Here is an 18344-nt window from a genome sequence, read left to right on the forward strand (position 1 = left end):
TAAGCAGATATTTATATCTAACCCTACTGATACACCGGGTCCATACACCAGGCTTAGTTGATCATGGTTGCTCATTGACATGGTATTAGCAACTAAGCAGATGTTTGTATCTAACCCTACTGATACACCTGGTCGAGGATTAGTTGAGTCAGGGTTGCTCATTTATTCTTTTGTTTCTTGTAGTTAGTTAATGGCTTTTCATTTGTTTTCATTGGTTTAGTCATTGTCCCTGGATCAACGTGTTCCTCATACTAAGTCTGATCTACTTTCATATACTCTAATTATTGATTAATAATGTATTCCAGATTGTTAAGTGTTTGTCATTGATGATAGGTTATTGAAATTGGACATGTTGATTATCATGTCTGAAAATTTGTTCCCCAGAGTTCAGATGTACTCCATCTCTTGATATTTAATTTGTGAAAGCAACTACTGTCAATAATCTAGTCAACAATGGGAAGAATTCAGCTATACTTTTTTGGCTATATCAATACGTCACCTTGGTCTAAGTTATATGGTAACTGTAGAGTGTAGTTTATTCCATTTTCTCCACCAAAACTGATGTTATTCTATTTTTAATTCATTAATCCTATAAACTTACAGAAAACTATTCATTTTATATATCTCTCATTAAAAGGGACAAGAAGATTTGAGATCATGACAGCTGATGTTTCAATGTTTTTATTTCTTTCTTGAACAATAACTTAGAGAAGTCTCTTCCACAAAAAAACTAACACCACGTTAGACATTACTAGTTACAATTCTTTTGACCTTCAAAAATACTATGTTGGCAAAATATGTGGGAAAATAGAACTGAATTTATTTTCTTCAATTCATTCTTTTTCTCATTTACCTTCAAAAATAATATGTTCCCAAAAGTGAGTGACCTATCAATATGAAGTCAAAATAACTGTAACTTTCAGCCATCAATGCATTATTTGATTTAACAGGAATTATTGCTTCATTCATAAAGTATTAATTATAAACAATTTATTACACTAACCAGATGACAATTTCAAAAGAAGTCATCAGTTACCATTTTCTAATTCTTCTAATTTCCTACCAGAACAATTCCCTCTGCAGGAATTAAAATTAAATAACAATGTCAATAACAGAGAAACTAAAAAGAGGTAGAAACCAATTCCTCAAAGAAGGTAAATTCTGAACAGAGTATACATTAAACAAATTGTAAATTTTTAAAGAATTGACAATGAAAATTAACTTTTTTTATGATGTGTTCACATCTATATACAGAATTACAATTTTCTGATAAATATTTACTATCAGCATGTTAGACAGGCTTCCGAAACCAAGAGCTGAGACATTACATTCTATGAAAAAAAATCTGCCCAGTAAATTTCATTCAACCCAAAAAACCATACCCTTGAGTTATAATTTCAACTAAACACACTCTAAATATTGAATAAATATACCACTTTTACCTCTAAAGCACCAAAATCTATTTCTAAAGTAATAACCTTTTTTTTATTAAATACAACAAAATCTTTCACCCAATTCACTAAAACACAAGAAAACAGGCGTAATAATACAAATAAAATCATATATCTACCAGACTAAAATGTATATCCAATTGAATATTTACAATTCATATATAATGCATGTCATTTTTAGGCAACCCTTCTTACATGCATCTTTGATATAACAAGGTGAAAATTTCGATAAACATATTTGGATATGAAAATGAATACTACTGCCACCGTCAAAATCTAGAAAATACTTAACAGTCATGAAAAATTTATGGAAGGAAAAAGTCACCTTTGAATGTGTGTTAAGAAGAGAAGAACAGCGAAATCTAAATTTAACTTAAATGGACCAAAATAAAGTATGATTGACAATGACTAAAACAGACATGCAATTCCAAATAATGACTTTAATATCTGATCTACTCCATCTGTTACAACAATTGCCTTCAGCAAAATTTTACAAATAGTCTAACAGTTCAAGTTCTTCTATATATGGTAAGATATTGTATATCCGTACAGGTAACAGTGATGACCCAAAATGACCTACCAGTTAACTCAATGAAATCCATCATTATTGCATGTTAAATATAAGTGGTTCACATATTTGAATGTGCTTTTTTGGCACATTTTAACTGATCTCTCCAGGTAGAAACTTTCATTTACAATATTAAATGTAATGTGTAAAGTGGTATTTCTCTAAAGAAAGAATTTGAAATAAACCAAGTATATTTCTGAAAGAAATGCAGAATTACAAAAAAAATATTACAGAAAACTTGAAAGAATTTAATGATATTTAACATGTGGCTACTTGTCAGTACAGTTGTAGTGGTGAACAGTAGAAATTGAAGAGATTGGTCATTTGACAACACATAAACAGTATAAAAGGTGCTCGTTATTTAGTCATGGAGGTGTGATATTCTTTTATACCTCAGAATTCTAGTGGTCTCAACCTGTCTAAGAATCAGATCTTAATTTAAGATGAAGTCTCAAAAAGACACATCATCATACTCTACATTTACATGTAATAATATATCAGATTTACATGCATATAAAAAACTTGAGTTTTAGTGGCATGAAACTACATGAATCCACTAATAAGATTCAAAAAGCTAAAGCATGGGGCTTATCTCCTTGAAAATGCTGAATACTGCCTACAAGTACTCAAGATTTAGACCTTTGAATGACAAGACACAATACAAATTAGAGTATTTCCCCTATTATGATGAGGATGAAACCTGCTTTCCAAGCCTTCCAAACACTCCAGGACTAACTTGCAATTTTTTTTGTGACTCTGTTTTCTTCGGACCAAGACGACTGAATGTACCTAAAATAAAAATATCTTGTAACAATATAGTGTAAATCATACAATTATTGCAATGTTTTTTTTTTTTTACTGTGAAAAATGTGACTGACTTCAAGCCACAATATTTTTAACTCACATTCTTAAACTGAAGTGAAGTCAAAATAAAATTTCACTTTTGACTATAATAATTAAAGACTTGCCTACCCCTTTCTGATGAAAATAGAAAGGTCCACCCAAAATAATAGTAACTGTAAGGTTCATTTTTGGTTACAAAAAATTAATTTAATGGACATAAACCACCCATATTGTGGACGTACATGTATATTCTTTAAATTTTTGTGACAAATGGGTCAGCTTTACCTTTGTAAGAGCATCATTATTTTCTTGACAACTACATTCAGACATAGAGTTTGCCAAATCGTTTGAAATTTGACAACAATGGTAAGGGCATAAGATGGCCTAAAATAATTGTCAGTCTTATGCCAAAGTTGTAAGGATAGGCAACTCAAACAATAATTACTGAATTTAGGATACAATGATGCAGTGAGACCTACATGTATCAACTGGTATGATGGTACTAACAACACATCCCCATCATCTTAATCTATTGCAACAAAGCTGCCAGCAACAACTCTGTGGAATATGCCATTATTTTATAGAAGAAAAAAAAACATCTGAAAGAGATAGCTAACCAAAGGGTGTACTTAAATAAAACATTCTAGAACCCTATGCTACATTCATACCATACACAAATTTGAATCAGAAGTAAATGGACAACATGAATGAAAATACTAACCATGAAAAAAAATGTCAAATAAGAAGCAAAACAAAACTGATCACTCTGGGACAGTATTCCAGTATAGTGAGTTAACGTTTATTATTGTCTGCAAAAAGATGTCTTCCCCTGTCTGGCAAACTGGATCCACCTGCAGTATCTACCATGTTTCATAAAAATCTGTTGATAGGTTGCAGATATTTTACAATTTTAGCTTATTTCATAACAGTGAAAAATCAGTAATTTCAACTGGATAAAACCTTTTCATGTGGTATTAATTAATCTGTAGTAAAAAGTTTTACCAATCAGTACCATGATGTCATAATGCCCAGTTATGAGCTTAGAGTTACATCCCCTTATTCAAACAATAGTTGTTGATAAACTGGTCAATATTGTGATATTTAGACTACCCGTAAGACAGTGGTATAGTTTATCAACAACTATTATATAATTAATTAGAAGTTAAAATATATGAAAATTTGCAACTTTCAAACACATTTTGTAAAGCTCATGTTGCTGATCGAATCGAGAACATTGTGTTTATTATATTTAGATATACACTGTAGTAATCTACAGTGTCTTATTATCTCTTAATAATTGAAAATGCACTAAAATGCAACCATTTTTCAGAGGCTATTTTGTTCTGGGATTAAATAGTCAACTTTTGTCAGAAAAAGTTCTTTTTTACATTTTTGAAATTCTATACATGTGTTCTTAACATGTTACTTGTTTTCCAATACCTACAATAAACGATTTCACTTAAATTACTTATCAAAGTATATTGGGGTCAATTAATCTTTGACCTCTCCTCTAATCAATGCAAAATAGCAGAAAACTTTACCATTTTTCACTTTGGTAAGTATGATATACAAAAACTACATTGATCTATCATACCATTGACATATGATATTATGATATAGCCATATACTCTCTAGGCCCATTAAACTGAAAAACTAAACTAAAGCTCTTTCTGATACCTGTCAGCAGCACTAAGAGAAGTTGTGCTGACCGTTTCAGTAGTTTCAGAGAATTTTAATTGACAAGGCAATAATGAGGATTTTTGACAAATTTTTAACTTCAAAGGGGCATAACTCCTAAAAAAATAAAATAAAAATAAGATAAAAGATAAAAATTACAGGGTAATATGCACAACTACATATGATGCTCTTGCTACATACCACCTTTCTTAAAATTCAGTTCAATAGTTTCAGAGGAGTTGCACTGACAAGGTAATTTATGAGGACTTTCGGCAAATTTTTTGGGGGAGACATAAGTAACCAATCTGGGACAGTATTCCACAACAAAGAATAGTGGGTTAAACGGATCAATCACAATAAAGGATAGCGAGTTAAACAAAGATTATTATAAAGTATAGTGTTAGTAGGATAAATGTAAACTAGAATGTTAGAAAAGGAACAAGGAGGTCAATGCATTTCACTGCTAGGCTTTTCTTATTGTATTATTAAAAATATAGCCCACCTGATTTAGTGGAGACTGGTTCATCTGTTGTACTGGATACCTCACTTATACTAGTTTTTTTCCCTAATCTCTCTTTGATTTTCTTTGATATTTGCATATCAGACACTAAACTGCCAGCTGTCTGTACCACAGGTTTAGCAGGAACTACATAGAGACACAAACAACTGACATTCTTAACTTGATCCGGTAAGAAAAATGAGGCATTCACAAGTAAAAAATATAAGGATAACATTTTACCCAAAGAGCTTAATGTTATTAGTTTTCCTCCTTTTTAAAAAAACTGTTATTTGAGATAAATTTACAACATGATGCACAACCCAATAATTTAAAATGTTTTGTTACAAAATGAACAGTTATACATCAATAAAGGTAAGCTGGAGTAGAGATTATAACATTTTTGTTGGAATTGTTACCTAAGCAAGATAACTGATCAACATATCCCTAAAAGACAGAGTACACTCTGTTTCAAGAATGTCTGACAAGGCAAATTTAAGTCCCTTTTGGAGGCATCTGAGGGCAAACTGAGCAACATCATCTAAGTCGCTCAGATGTGTGAACCCTGTTAGTACTAAAATAAGATAACTATTTTCTTCTTCCACATTTCTTTATGAACTAACAACCTAGGTATATATTATACCTTTCACTTGTTTGACCTGCTTCTGAATAGTTAATGGTTTTTTATGTACTGATATTTTAGGTTTCTTTGGAGGTGATGATGACAGGCTTTTTAGGACACCTGCATACTCTAACTGAGGTTCAGATTCATCAACATCTGAATCTAGATCTATTGATGTTGATGTTGCTTCTCTCTTTACTGCTTTCTTACCACCTAGTCGACTGAAAACTGATGCCTGAAATGATACTTATTTCTTGAGTACATTCTGCTTTAAAAAGAAAGATTATAATATTTTCTTTGATTTAAATATCATAATGAAATACACATAATTCAGACATGAATTTCTTTTGATAAACATATTTTTTTGTTTTTATGTTTATTTACTATAGAATGACAACTTCCTTATAGTTAGCAATAATAATGTCTGATTATTATGAACAATATTGCAGGTAGAAGATAATCTTCCAGATTCTGCATGGAGGAAAACAATTTTTACTGATGTGGATACATTCAATTATAAATCAAGTTTTCATTTTATTGTTATTCGGTCTTGTTAAAATATGATATACCCAACCTTTTTCTAGTCATTGAAACTTTTTTTTAATAAAAAAAAAATTATGTATCAGTTGCTTATTTTCAAGAAGTCATTAGTGAAACCAGCATAGGTGCATAAAAAATACATGGGCATTATTCTAATAAAGTTGACACAGGCACAAGGCTATTAATAAGATATTCATTCATGACAGAAACTCTATCTACAGCTATGACATCTATGCTAATATGGGTCGAAGCATGCGCATATAAATTAAACAGTCTATTTCACTTCATCTAATGGGACTATATTTAGACTTGGGAATTTTACTTTCTGTTTCTTCTCATAAAAAAAATGTGTTATCAGGACACTGGAGGAACCTACACAACACAACAGCATGGCAGTGTAAACAAAAGCCAGACGTTTTATTTTCAACTCAGTGTTTTAGCAAGTGTCGGGTGGAATAAACATTGTTTGGGGATTTTATATGTTCCTCAATTAGTCAAATCAGTTTCTTTATGCTGAAAATGTTTTAATATTCAAGCTTCATTCAACTATAGCCACGTACATTTGGCCAAGGTTGAGCTACCACTGACCATAGTCAGTTTTGATCAATTCACTATAAATGTTTTCAGCAGTCATCATTATCTTAAGATTGGTTGAGGTTGTAAATTTTTCATGGTTTATTGGTTTATATATTCTATTCAGAGTCAGTAATTGACAAGTTTTAGCCATAAACTAATTAAAGGCCAATAATTGTAAATGTTAATCATCGCCGATGACAATTTAACCATGGTGGTGATTTTTCATGGCAGAGAATATTTTAACCATGGATCCCACCATGGTAAAACAGCTTAATACAGAGAATCTTGATCATTCACTACAAATTTCCAAACTAAAAAAAGGTGAGACTGTAAAAGAGGTGCTTAATTATATAAACATTGAAATATCAGAATGATACAATAAGAAAACTAAAAATAAATCTATCAAAACCATTGCATACATGTACGGTATGTATTGATTATAGTGAACCACAGTAAACCTAGTAGAGCCAGTTTTAGTCAAATAAATAGGAGGATCACACCTTCTATCTATAACTCTGTAGAATTATGGTAGGTAGTGGTTAAAGGTTTCCAGCTGTAGGCAAATAATTTATACGTGAAACATCTACTGTTGAAAGGAAAATTTCACCTTGGTTGGTCAAAAAATCTTCTATAAATATTGATACTTAGTTAAACTTTTTTCAATTACAGGTAGTACAGCAAAAATAAGGACATAAAAGAGCTACAAAATACTCAGGTTAACAGTAAACTTATGTGCAGTATATCTCAAGACTTTCTGAAATATTCCCATAAATGGTATTGTAACTAATACATTCCTCAATAATTTACCTCTGATGATGAACTTATAATCAGACCAGAATCTGTTACTGTTGTTTGCCGGGTTTCTTGTCCTAAACGATCAAACACTGTTACTGTTTTTTTCTTAGCTAAAAATATGAAATGCCATCTAAAAACCTTTTAAATGAGAAGATTTTAACGTTTTCTTGTTTTAGATGTATTAAGAAGTGACTCATTGAGAATGGGATAAATGTGACTTATATCTACAGTATAACAAGTAAAAAAACTAAAATATTACATGAAAATCAATCAATGGATGCCCAAAGATCAGTCCACATAATAACATTCTATAAGTGAAATTAAAAAAAAAATGAATTAAATTTCACTTAAACTTCATAATAAAATACCTGTAAGGCCACGTCCCATGTTTGAATAAATCAAACCAACTAAATAAAATGGCCAATCTTCACATTCATCTAAATGACATACATGTACATGTATTGTATTTACCTTTAGCTAAAATTTTCTTTGTTTTCTGAGTTTTTCCTGATGGCATTGTTATTTTGTATTTGCCCTCATGTTCTGGAAAAACTCTTCTTTTTCTAGGAACTGGTACCACTTCATCAAGTTTCTGGGACAGTTTAATAGTGTTACAACGTAAACCAGCCTCTAAAAGTAAGTAATAAATAAATATCAATGTCTTCATTACTACATGTCCATGGTGAAACTATTCATTTACAATTAATGAGGTATACAATAACTTAAAGTACCAAGGATTTGTTGACAGAAGAGACAACATTACCTTCATTCTCAGCTTTACTGTCTCCAAATGCAATTCATTTTTCAGATTGTGTTTTAGATACCAATCATTTTTACATATTTTTAAAATCATTACAGATTAATCTTGTAAAGGCCAAGATTCTTAAGTTTGTATTTGTGCCAACTCTTAAGCTGCCAACCTTCAACAGGTGGTGTTCCACCAAGTCTAGCTGATAACTCTTTAGATATTTTAGGTACTACTGGAAGATTCATTGGAGCAGAATCAGGATCCTTAGCTAGGTAGTGATTAACTGTACGACTGGCAGCTGAAAATATATAAGATTTTAATGCTGTGTGTGAAGGACTGAAGGTACTTCCATTAGTCACTTTCATAGTCTAAAATGTATGATAAACTTTGTTACTTAATAATGTTGATTGATTTTCTAAAGGCATCATCATTTTAAAGTAAAAAAAAACTGAGAGCAAACCTCACTTGGTAATGCCTCAATGCTCCATTCTCCAGGAATAATATACGAAACCCCAAAAATTTGTTCAGTTGGAAAAACAAAACAGGCATCATAGGGTAAAGAATATGTTAAAGTTTCATTGAATTCCATTCAGCAGTTTTAGAGGAGTTGCAGATTAGAAGATGATTTCCCCAACTATGACCAACAAATGACAAAGAACAATTTTTATCTTAAAAGTCAATCAGACGGAAAAAACAAAATATGAAGTATACAATGGCATCATGTTATAAAGAATATAGAAAGCTCCATCAAATTCAATTCAGTGGTTTTAGAGGAGCTGCAAATTAGAACTGGGATAGACAGAATGGTTACTTAATACCACTTTCTTTGCATAGATGCATGGAGTATAATCATTTAAGTTTCAGTATTCTTTGGAAATTAAAATTTGTGGCTTAATCAAATGGCAAAAAATATGTTTATTGTAACCTAAAACACAATAGTACATCCACAGAGGTAAACTTAAATACATTGTATTTGGTAAAACCCCTGAGGAACTAAAATGCATGTATTCAAAGCTTACTAAAGGATACCTCTACTCCGCTAATCAAAAATCATATTGTCAAAATATAAACAAAGTTGTCAAACATGAAGTTGATGTAACTCAAGTCCAAAACCAAATCCCACAACCGGTATAACGCATACAAATCTTCTAACAAAAAAATCATGTGGCCATGATATGCAGTGATAGGGAAAGGCAGGGGGCATGGGCTATAAGCCCATTGAAGCTAAAAATGGCCATTTAAGGTACAGGATTTTACTAAGAATGTTGATAAATGGCCCATAAAAATCTTGAATACTTGTCATTAATGCTGAAACTGACCCATCTGAAAAAATTCTATCCCAACCACTGGCCGCCATGATATGTTGCTGCAGATAAACCTGTTACTAAGGTATTGATGGATGAAATGTTAGACAGACACCATTACAACTATAAACATCCAGCTTTCAAAGCTGGTGGTTTAACAACCACAACAAATAAACAGAACGAAACAAGAAATCTGTGAGTGAAGGCTCACTAATGAAACCAAAGCTTTCAGTCACGAAATAAAGAAAAAAATGTCCTCACTCAACTGAAAGCTGCTGTCAAATTTTTCTAAAAATTAATCCCACCATAAAGCATACATACAGGAAGAAAGTGTTACAATTTCAAGTTGCTGTGATATGTACCATAGTTGCTGAGAAAAGTGTGACAAAAATTTCAACGTTCAAAAATATAAAGTCCTCTGAAAATAGGAAGCTGTCGTCATTTTTTCTAAAACTGATTGCCACCATACTGCTTACGTACAGGAAGAATGTGTTAAAGTTACAAGCTGCTATGATGAGTAGTTGCTAAGAAAACTGTGGCAGAAAAAATGTTCCGGACAGAAACATGGACACAGCTTCGGAGTGAAAGTATAATAATCACCCCAGTAGCTAACCATCCTGTGTTCAATGAAGCACAAAACTTAGAATGGCATTGGCTAAGCTCTTATACCAAGCATGCACTGTGCATGTAATACAAGTTATCAACAGCTGAAATAAAGCATAATTTGATATATTCATCCTTTTTCTATGTTTAAAACATACCATGACTGAGAAAAAAAAAACACAATTGAAAACAAAGGAAGTTCCTTTGCCTCAAGATAACTAATTTCATTTTTAAAAAAAATGAAGTATAAAGTCAATGATAAAAAAAGTACAATAATTACTTTAAAAAGACAGGTGTATACATTGTAAATATAACTCAAGGAAATAGTTACATTAGGCAAGCTCTCTTTGCCAGTAAATTGAAAACTTACGGGTCTGTCTTCTGGGTGTAGATGATATGTTCTGAGTTCCCTGTAAGGCCTTTTCTCTAGCCAACTTAAACAAGAAAACATGTTTTGAATGAATCAAAGAAGTACACTGCTTTCATAACAATATCATTTACTTATACATGTACAGTCCACATACATGTACAAGTGTGCTTTCATATGGTCTCAACTATTTTCTAAAAAATACAAGTATTGCAGTACAAGTACCAGGTATACAGAAATTAGTACATGTAGTACTAGAAGATACAAATAGGCAAGGAAATTATACATATGTGAAAAATAGGGCATTAATAAAACATTAAGTGATACCATGCCACGTAATCATAATGAAAAAAGGAAGATTGCAAAATGCTTGAAAACTACATTTTGGATTTTGCTGAAAATTGTACTTAACCAGCATTTTATGGTACTAAACATGTGTACAATTTGTACACATGTTTAGTACCACTAAGTTAAAAAAACTGTTGATCCTTTCTTAAGTTAACATCTGGAAACCATTGGGTATAAATGGGTATAATAATCAACAGTAAAAGTTTTTTTTTTTTAGTTATTAAAAGAAATAAATAGATCTTAGACAAGGAAAAACTGTCTTATATGTACGAAACATCAGCAGATCTTTACGAGTGTATACATGCAATTATCAGGTTAAAACTGCTAAATTGCATACATAATGGTCTGTAAGAATTGTAAAAATATACTGTACCTGTGAATGAACTGTTTTAGCATGTTTAAGAATAGCAATTACGTCTCCTAGGATTTGGATGCCCATTTCTGAAAGATATTCTTTAGTAAGATCCATCAACATGTCCTTCTGAATTCTGTTGTCAGTGAAAGTGATGGCATAGTTTGTAGATTCACTTGGAGGTATTCCACAGTCTGTGAAAAATTTGATCCAGTAGGAAGTATCAGCTCCTATAAGTATAATAATCAACTTAAACCTATTTAATCCTCTGTATCTAAATGTCTGCCTCATTAAAGTGTGTCCAAACAGATGGAAATTTGTTTACCTATTAATAATACCTTTTGAACTTTTATTATTAAATTATATCATGTACTTTATTACAAGAAATCATTATATCTATCTTTAAACTTTTGTTTGTTGCTGTAAAATCCATTGTGCAGTTATGATAATCATAAATAGTGAAGTCAGCTGAATACTGTAAGCAAGCACTTCTTTTTTTTCCATGTATGTATTCAAACTTAATACTACCATTCACATAAATTTGCAAGACAATGTGCTTATCTTCAAAAATTGAAATTGAATTCATTAAAAGAATATATTATAAGGAAAAGTCCAAGAGACCAATCACCTACAGGGTATTTGTCCTTGGATATAATTTTATTACAAATAACAATAGATGACTGACGATAACTGAGGTATTCTTAAATTCTAACAACCTTGACATTGACTAGCCTTTGGCTGGCATGCGTTACTGAAAATTTATAGTTGCTAAATTTGAAGTTTTTTGGTTATTTCTGAACTTAACCTGTATGACATATAAAATTCCACTAGCAAATTTTAGCAAGTGGAAATAATTTCTACTAGCAAAATTGAATTTCAACTTGTACAAGTATTTAGCAAGTATTTCACCTTAAATTTGATCACTGAGGATACAGAGTTTTTAAAAGTACAAATAAGCAATTATGGGGATTACAATGTAGAATGCAAATTGATTTGTTTGCAATGATTTTCTGATAGAAGATGTGTATACACACATATAGCAGTACATATTTTTCATTTTGAAAAGTCAGCCAGTAAAATTCCTTCAACCATTTTACATGAGAATGTTTTATCCAATTTCTGTTTGTTTACTTTTTTTTTAAAACTGGTTCATTCACAGCATTATTGCTATCATTTACACTCACTGTAAAATTTTATTTCATTCTCATGTCAATTGCCTTTTGTTCATGCTATGATTCACATTGCCCCAATTGGGCCTCGTCATTCAACAATCTCTGCATTGTTTAGTTTTTGGTAATACTTTGTAATTCATAATTCACTGCAATCCCTAAATTTCATAAAGCAACCAAAGTTTCTTTTAAACTGCTAAAACATGTACCATATATTCTCGCCTACAAGTCAGATTTTTTGGACTTCTGACTTATAGACAAGATCTCCACTATAAACTAAAATTTTCAGCTTGAAAATGTCAAAGCTTGATAACTTGATAATGGACATCTGACATGAGCATGACACCAACATTGAACAGTCACACTGGCACCATTTACCCTAATGTTAAATTGTAAATGTCAGTTTTAGGAAGGCTGTCTTCATCTTCTACCTTTTACAGCTAAAATATGATGCATTGAAAGAATATTTACTATTCAGCCTTTATTTGTCACAATACTGATTTTATTTGTATTTCCCACTCATCCGTATTTTTATTACCGGGCAAGGAATTTTTCTTGCCAGCAAGTAATTCTCACTAACCAATTATTTTGTCCTCTCCTATGATTTCTTACCCAAAATTTATGAAAACATTTAATAGACTGCTAATATTTTGCTCTCTAAAATGAGCTATCATAAAATGATTTTCATTGAGGAATAAAATGTTGGTGCACTGGTTAGCAAGAATAGCTTCTGTCTTGAAAACGGCGAGATCTACTCTCTGACCAGTACTGGCAGTACTAGAGGTTGTATGGCAAGCTGTTTTCTGACTTGGAGCCATCCAAACCTCTAGCATCTGACATGTTGAAAGCCACCACAATATAATAAGTTCAACCTACCAGAAATCAAGCAATAAAAATTCAAATTTTTGTTAAATACCTAGAAAATATTTGCACTGAAGACAGTTATCAAAGTGACTAGCTATTTTAAATTAGGTCATTAATTTTACAGAATACTATATATTTTTGACATAATGAAATTAAAGTTGGTAAAGGCAATTTGTTAGTTAATTTAATATGTTCGTTTCGCAAATTTTAAAATCCGTACTTTCATCAACCGGAATTACACATTCAAAAAGCTAAAAACTGAATGTGAACCTCTTAGGTTGTAGGAGTACTGACTACTGCCGTGTACTGGCAGTAGTCCCTGTTCACAGACGGTTAAATATACCAAATATGCAGCCTGAATAGTATATAAACACGAAAAGTGTGATCCCAGACTTATCCGTCCGTGCGAGACCCGACAGGGTAGAGACGTTGAAAACCCTCTTGGTACCCATATTATCATGTTCTTTGACTTTAGTTTGGAGTGCCACAGTCTAGTCAACTTAGTCGGTGTGGGTCGTGGATCATAAAGATGGTGAACACATGGTTGTTTAAAAGCTTTTCAACCTTTACCACGTGTATTCTCCTTTTTTTCTCATCCAAGAATGACGTATATATTGGAAGTACAACAAGCGATAAATTGTAATAAAAAAATCAAATTACCTGCGGGTTTGACGTTGGTCGCCATCATGAATAGTGTAGAAATCACCAGTATGTTTAGATTGTGAGACGCTTGAAAAAATGGTTCCTGTAAAATGCGAACAAACTCCAAAGCAGCTCCAGTTCCGAACCGCTGACGTTCCGGCTAAAAACCACTAATTCCACTTCCCATAGGCTTCTATGCTAATTTCACAATATTCAATGGCTTCTCTGGACTTTACCTTAACTTTAACCTGCAGAGGACTATATATCAGTATGATTCTACATATGTCAGCTCACAATCCTCAGAATGGCATGTGGGGTTAGCAGACTTGCAGTGCAGTACTGGTCACCGGAAGTGAAGTGTCTATAAATAGCATGGGAAATCCCAGTGTTTTCACAAGATAGGGGTATATTTAGAAATCATTATGGAGATTAGGCTTCACATCACAAGAAGCAAAATGCACCTATAAAATGTACAGAAATGTTTTTCCTTTCAGAAACTGTTTAAATTTTTTAAATGAGCTGAGAACTTTTTTCACAGCACTATGAGGAACAGAGGTAATTTCTGCGTAGGACTATTTTTGCGTGCGTTCCAAATGCTCATTGGTTGAATTGGTGGTCTGTAACCTAAATAGTCACTTTCTGTCTTAGAAAAAATAAATAACTATACAAGTATCTTCTTATACACATACTGAATGCATTTGCAAAGTTTCAGTGAAATGTGACAAGCACTTTTGTAAATATTTGATTTTTAAATATAGGGTAACCAAGTTGCGCAAGCAAAAAAGTGACAATATTCTACCATACTTAAATGCATTAAATATTTGCAAAGAACTTTTTCTGACTTTTCAAATAAAAAAAATCAATCACAACTTGTTTTTTAACAATATTAATAAAGAGATAGCCTTTAAAAGTAGTCATTTTCTGAAAAATTGGTCTATTTTTAAAAATTTATTTCTGACATGCCTCCCCCTTTTTCTTGATCACATGTCAAAAACCCTAAATCTTTAAATTTTCGCAAAAGGTGATATCTTTGGCTTTAAATTTGTAAATACAGTGTTTTCGCAATAAAAAATGACAAGTAAAGGGCACCTAAAGCAAAAAAAGTACTCAAAAATGCATTTTCCATGTTGCCATAGGGAAATGCTTATATGTCCTTAACCGCAGTAATGAAAGTGAGTTTTTCCTCATTTCTAATCAAATTTTTGCTCAAATTTACACAAAACTTGATTTCAAGTGCTGATTACCACCATATTTAAGTAAATATAGCCCTCAAAGTTAAATATTTGACATTTTTACTAAATTTTCTACACTTTTCACAAGATAGGACATAAAATTCAGCCAAAAAGACCAATTTTCCATAATTTGGACCTATAACTTAAAAAAATGCATATTTTGAAGGATTTTTATAGTGTATTCCTCTCATAGCAAAGTTTACAAGATCTTCAAGTAGTTTAAAGCTATTCCAAGAAACTTGTCATTTTGCCATGGCCTCAGCTTAAGGCTAAAAACCACTAATTCCACTTCCCATAGGCTTCTATGCTAATTTCACAATATTCAATGGCTTCTCTGGACTTTACCTTAACTTTAACCTGCAGAGGACTATATATCAGCATGATTCTACATATGTCAGCTCACAATCCTCAGAATGGCATGTGGGGTTAGCAGACTTGCAGTGCAGTACTGGTCACCGGAAGTGAAGTGTCTATAAATAGCATGGGAAATCCCAGTGTTTTCACAAGATAGGGGTATATTTAGAAATCATTATGGAGATTAGGCTTCACATCACAAGAAGCAAAATGCACCTATAAAATGTACAGAAATGTTTTTCCTTTCAGAAACTGTTTAAATTTTTTAAATGAGCTGAGAACTTTTTTCACAGCACTATGAGGAACAGGGGTAATTTCTGCGTAGGACTATTTTTGCGTGCGTTCCAAATGCTCATTGGTTGAATTGGTGGTCTGTAACCTTCCTCCACTCAAACTCCAAGGCAGCTCCAGGTTACAGACCACCAATTCAACCAATGAGCATTTGGAATGTACGCAAAAATAGTCCTATGCAGAAATTACCCCTGTTCCTCATAGTGCTGTGAAAAAAGTTCTCATCTTATTTAAAAAATTTAAACAGTTTCTGAAAGGAAAAACATTTCTGTATATTTTATAGGTGCATTTTGCTTCTTGTGATGTGAAGCCTAATCTCCATAATGATTTTTAAATATACCCCTATCTTGTGAAAACACTGGGATTTCCCATGCTATTTATAGACCCTTCACTTCCGGTGACCAGTACTGCACTGCAAGTCTGCTAACCCCACATGCCATTCTGAGGATTGTGAGCTGACATATGTAGAATCATGCTGATATATAGTCCTCTGCAGGTTAAAGTTAAGGTAAAGTGCAGAGAAGCCATTGAATATTGTGAAATTAGCATAGAAGCCTATGGAAAGTGGAATTAGTGGTTTTTAGCCTTAAGTTGAAGCCATGGCAAAATGAAAAGTTTCTTGAAATAGCTTTAAACTACTTGAAGATCTTGTTAACTTTGCCATGAGAGGAATACACTACAAAAATCCTTCAAAATATGCATTTTTTAAAGTTATAGGTCCAAATTATGGAAAATTGGTCTTTTTGGCTGATTTTTATGTCCTATCTCGTAAAAAGTGTAGAAAATTTAGTAAAAATATCAAATATTAAACTTTGAGGGCTATATTTACTTAAATATGGTGGTAATCAGCACTTGAAATCAAGTTTTGTGTAGATTTGAGCAAAAATTAGGTTAGAAATGAGGAAAAACTCACTTTCATTACTGCGGTTAAGGCCATATCAGCATTCCCCTATGGCAACATGGAAAATCCATTATTGAGTACTTTTTTTGCATTAGGTGCCCTTTACTGGTCATGTTTTAATGTGAAAACACTGTATTTACAAATTTAAAGCCAAATATATTACCTTTTGTGAAAATTTAAAGATTTAGGATTTTTGACATGTGATCAAGAAAAAGGGGGAGGCATGTCAGAAATAAATTTTTAAAAATAGACCAATTTTTCAGAAAATGACTACTTTTAAAGGCTATCTCTTTATTAATATTGTTAAAAAACAAGTTGTGATTGATTTTTTTTATTTGAAAAGTCAGAAAAAGTTCTTTGCAAATATTTAATGCATTTAAGTATGGTAGAATATTGTCACTTTTTTGCTCGCACAACTTGGTTACCCTATATTTAAAAATCAAATATTTAAAAAAGTGCTTGTCACATTTCACTGAAACTTTGCAAATGCATTCAGTATGTGTGTAGGAAGATACCTGTATAGTTATTTATTTTTTCTAAGACAAAAAGTGACTATTTAGGTTACAGACCACCAATTCAACCAATGAGCATTTGGAACGCACGCAAAAATGGTCCTACGCAGAAATTACCCCTGTTCCTCATAGTGCTGTGAAAAAAGTTCTCATCTTATTTAAAAAATTTAAACAGTTTCTGAAAGGAAAAACATTTCTGTATATTTTATAGGTGCATTTTGCTTCTTGTGATGTGAAGCCTAATCTCCATAATGATTTTTAAATATACCCCTATCTTGTGAAAACACTGGGATTTCCCATGCTATTTATAGACCCTTCACTTCCGGTGACCAGTACTGCACTGCAAGTCTGCTAACCCCACATGCCATTCTGAGGATTGTGAGCTGACATATGTAGAATCATGCTGATATATAGTCCTCTGCAGGTTAAAGTTAAGGTAAAGTCCAGAGAAACCATTGAATATTGTGAAATTAGCATAGAAGCCTATGGAAAGTGGAATTAGTGGTTTTTAGCCTCCAGTTCCGTACCGTTGACGTTCCTCCACTATTCTGGAATGGCAAAAGCTCGGCAAAAGTAGTGCAGGCATGGAAGAGACCAATGCTCCGGAGTTTGTCCTCCACTAATTCTGGAATGGCAAAAGTAGTGCCGGCATGAAAGAGACCAATGCTCCGGAGTTTGAAATGCGAAACGAAATCAAAACAAAATAAATCGAAATAGATAACTATTCAATTATTTTTCAACTGGTATATAACCAGTTTTTAGTCATCAAGTAAAGTAAACTTTATTTAGAATTGGTATTTCAAAACAATAAACATATGAAACTCTGGAGTCGGGATTACTCATTTATTCTTAAAATTTGTTATATACATGTATATATGTACACCAGCAATGTTTGAGGTTGTCTGGCGAGCTATTTTCTGACTATAAGTGCTATCCTAACGGAATTCCAACCTCTTAAGTTGTAGGTGTAGTATATTTATATTGTGTAATTTGCAGTGTTTTGTAGTTTTCTTGGTTTGCCCCATTTGTTAAATATCAAAACACACTCTCGAGATCGGAGCTTTATCATTTTCAGTTGAAGTGTATAGA

The 18344-nt window shown here is 32.2% G+C and overlaps 1 protein-coding gene across 3 annotated transcripts; it reads right to left on the reverse strand.

Annotated features, from left to right (window-relative positions):
• Nucleotides 1–665: 665 nt before the first annotated feature.
• Nucleotides 666–14027, reverse strand: LOC148624233 (uncharacterized protein C19orf47 homolog). Of its 3 annotated transcripts, XR_015919650.1 has the most exons (10): nt 13984–14027; nt 11312–11520; nt 10594–10657; nt 8489–8614; nt 8040–8198; nt 7581–7678; nt 5679–5892; nt 5042–5185; nt 3584–3742; nt 666–2808 (listed from the first exon to the last, which is right to left on the reverse strand). XR_015919650.1 is itself a non-coding variant. In XM_088566828.1 (9 exons), the coding sequence occupies exons 1-9, from the start codon at nt 14009–14011 to the stop codon at nt 2702–2704; spliced, it is 1113 nt and encodes a 370-aa protein (XP_088422954.1). In that variant the 5' UTR covers nt 14012–14027; the 3' UTR covers nt 666–2701. The 3 variants fall into 3 exon arrangements, 2 of the variants coding, with proteins under 2 accessions (XP_088422954.1, XP_088422953.1); XM_088566828.1 differs by lacking the exon at nt 3584–3742 and having other exon boundaries at nt 7581–7642; XM_088566827.1 differs by lacking the exon at nt 3584–3742.
• Nucleotides 14028–18344: the final 4317 nt, after the last annotated feature.

The sequence above is a fragment of the Perna viridis genome, chromosome 2, assembly GCF_037379345.1.
Source record: "Perna viridis isolate PV_CMFRI_1.1 ecotype Kerala chromosome 2, ASM3737934v1, whole genome shotgun sequence".
NCBI classification, from domain to species: domain Eukaryota; kingdom Metazoa; phylum Mollusca; class Bivalvia; order Mytilida; family Mytilidae; genus Perna; species Perna viridis.

Excerpts from the sequence above, each read along its gene's own strand:
- LOC148624233 (XM_088566827.1), bottom strand. The coding sequence starts at position 14,011 with ATGATGGCGACCAACGTCAAACCCGCAG. Across the intron at positions 8,199-8,488 it reads TGGAACACCACCTGTTGAAG|AGGCTGGTTTACGTTGTAAC; the intron begins GTTGGCAGCTTA and ends ACTTACTTTTAG. Across the intron at positions 5,186-5,678 it reads GCAGGTCAAACAAGTGAAAG|TTCCTGCTAAACCTGTGGTA; the intron begins GTATAATATATA and ends GTCTCTATGTAG.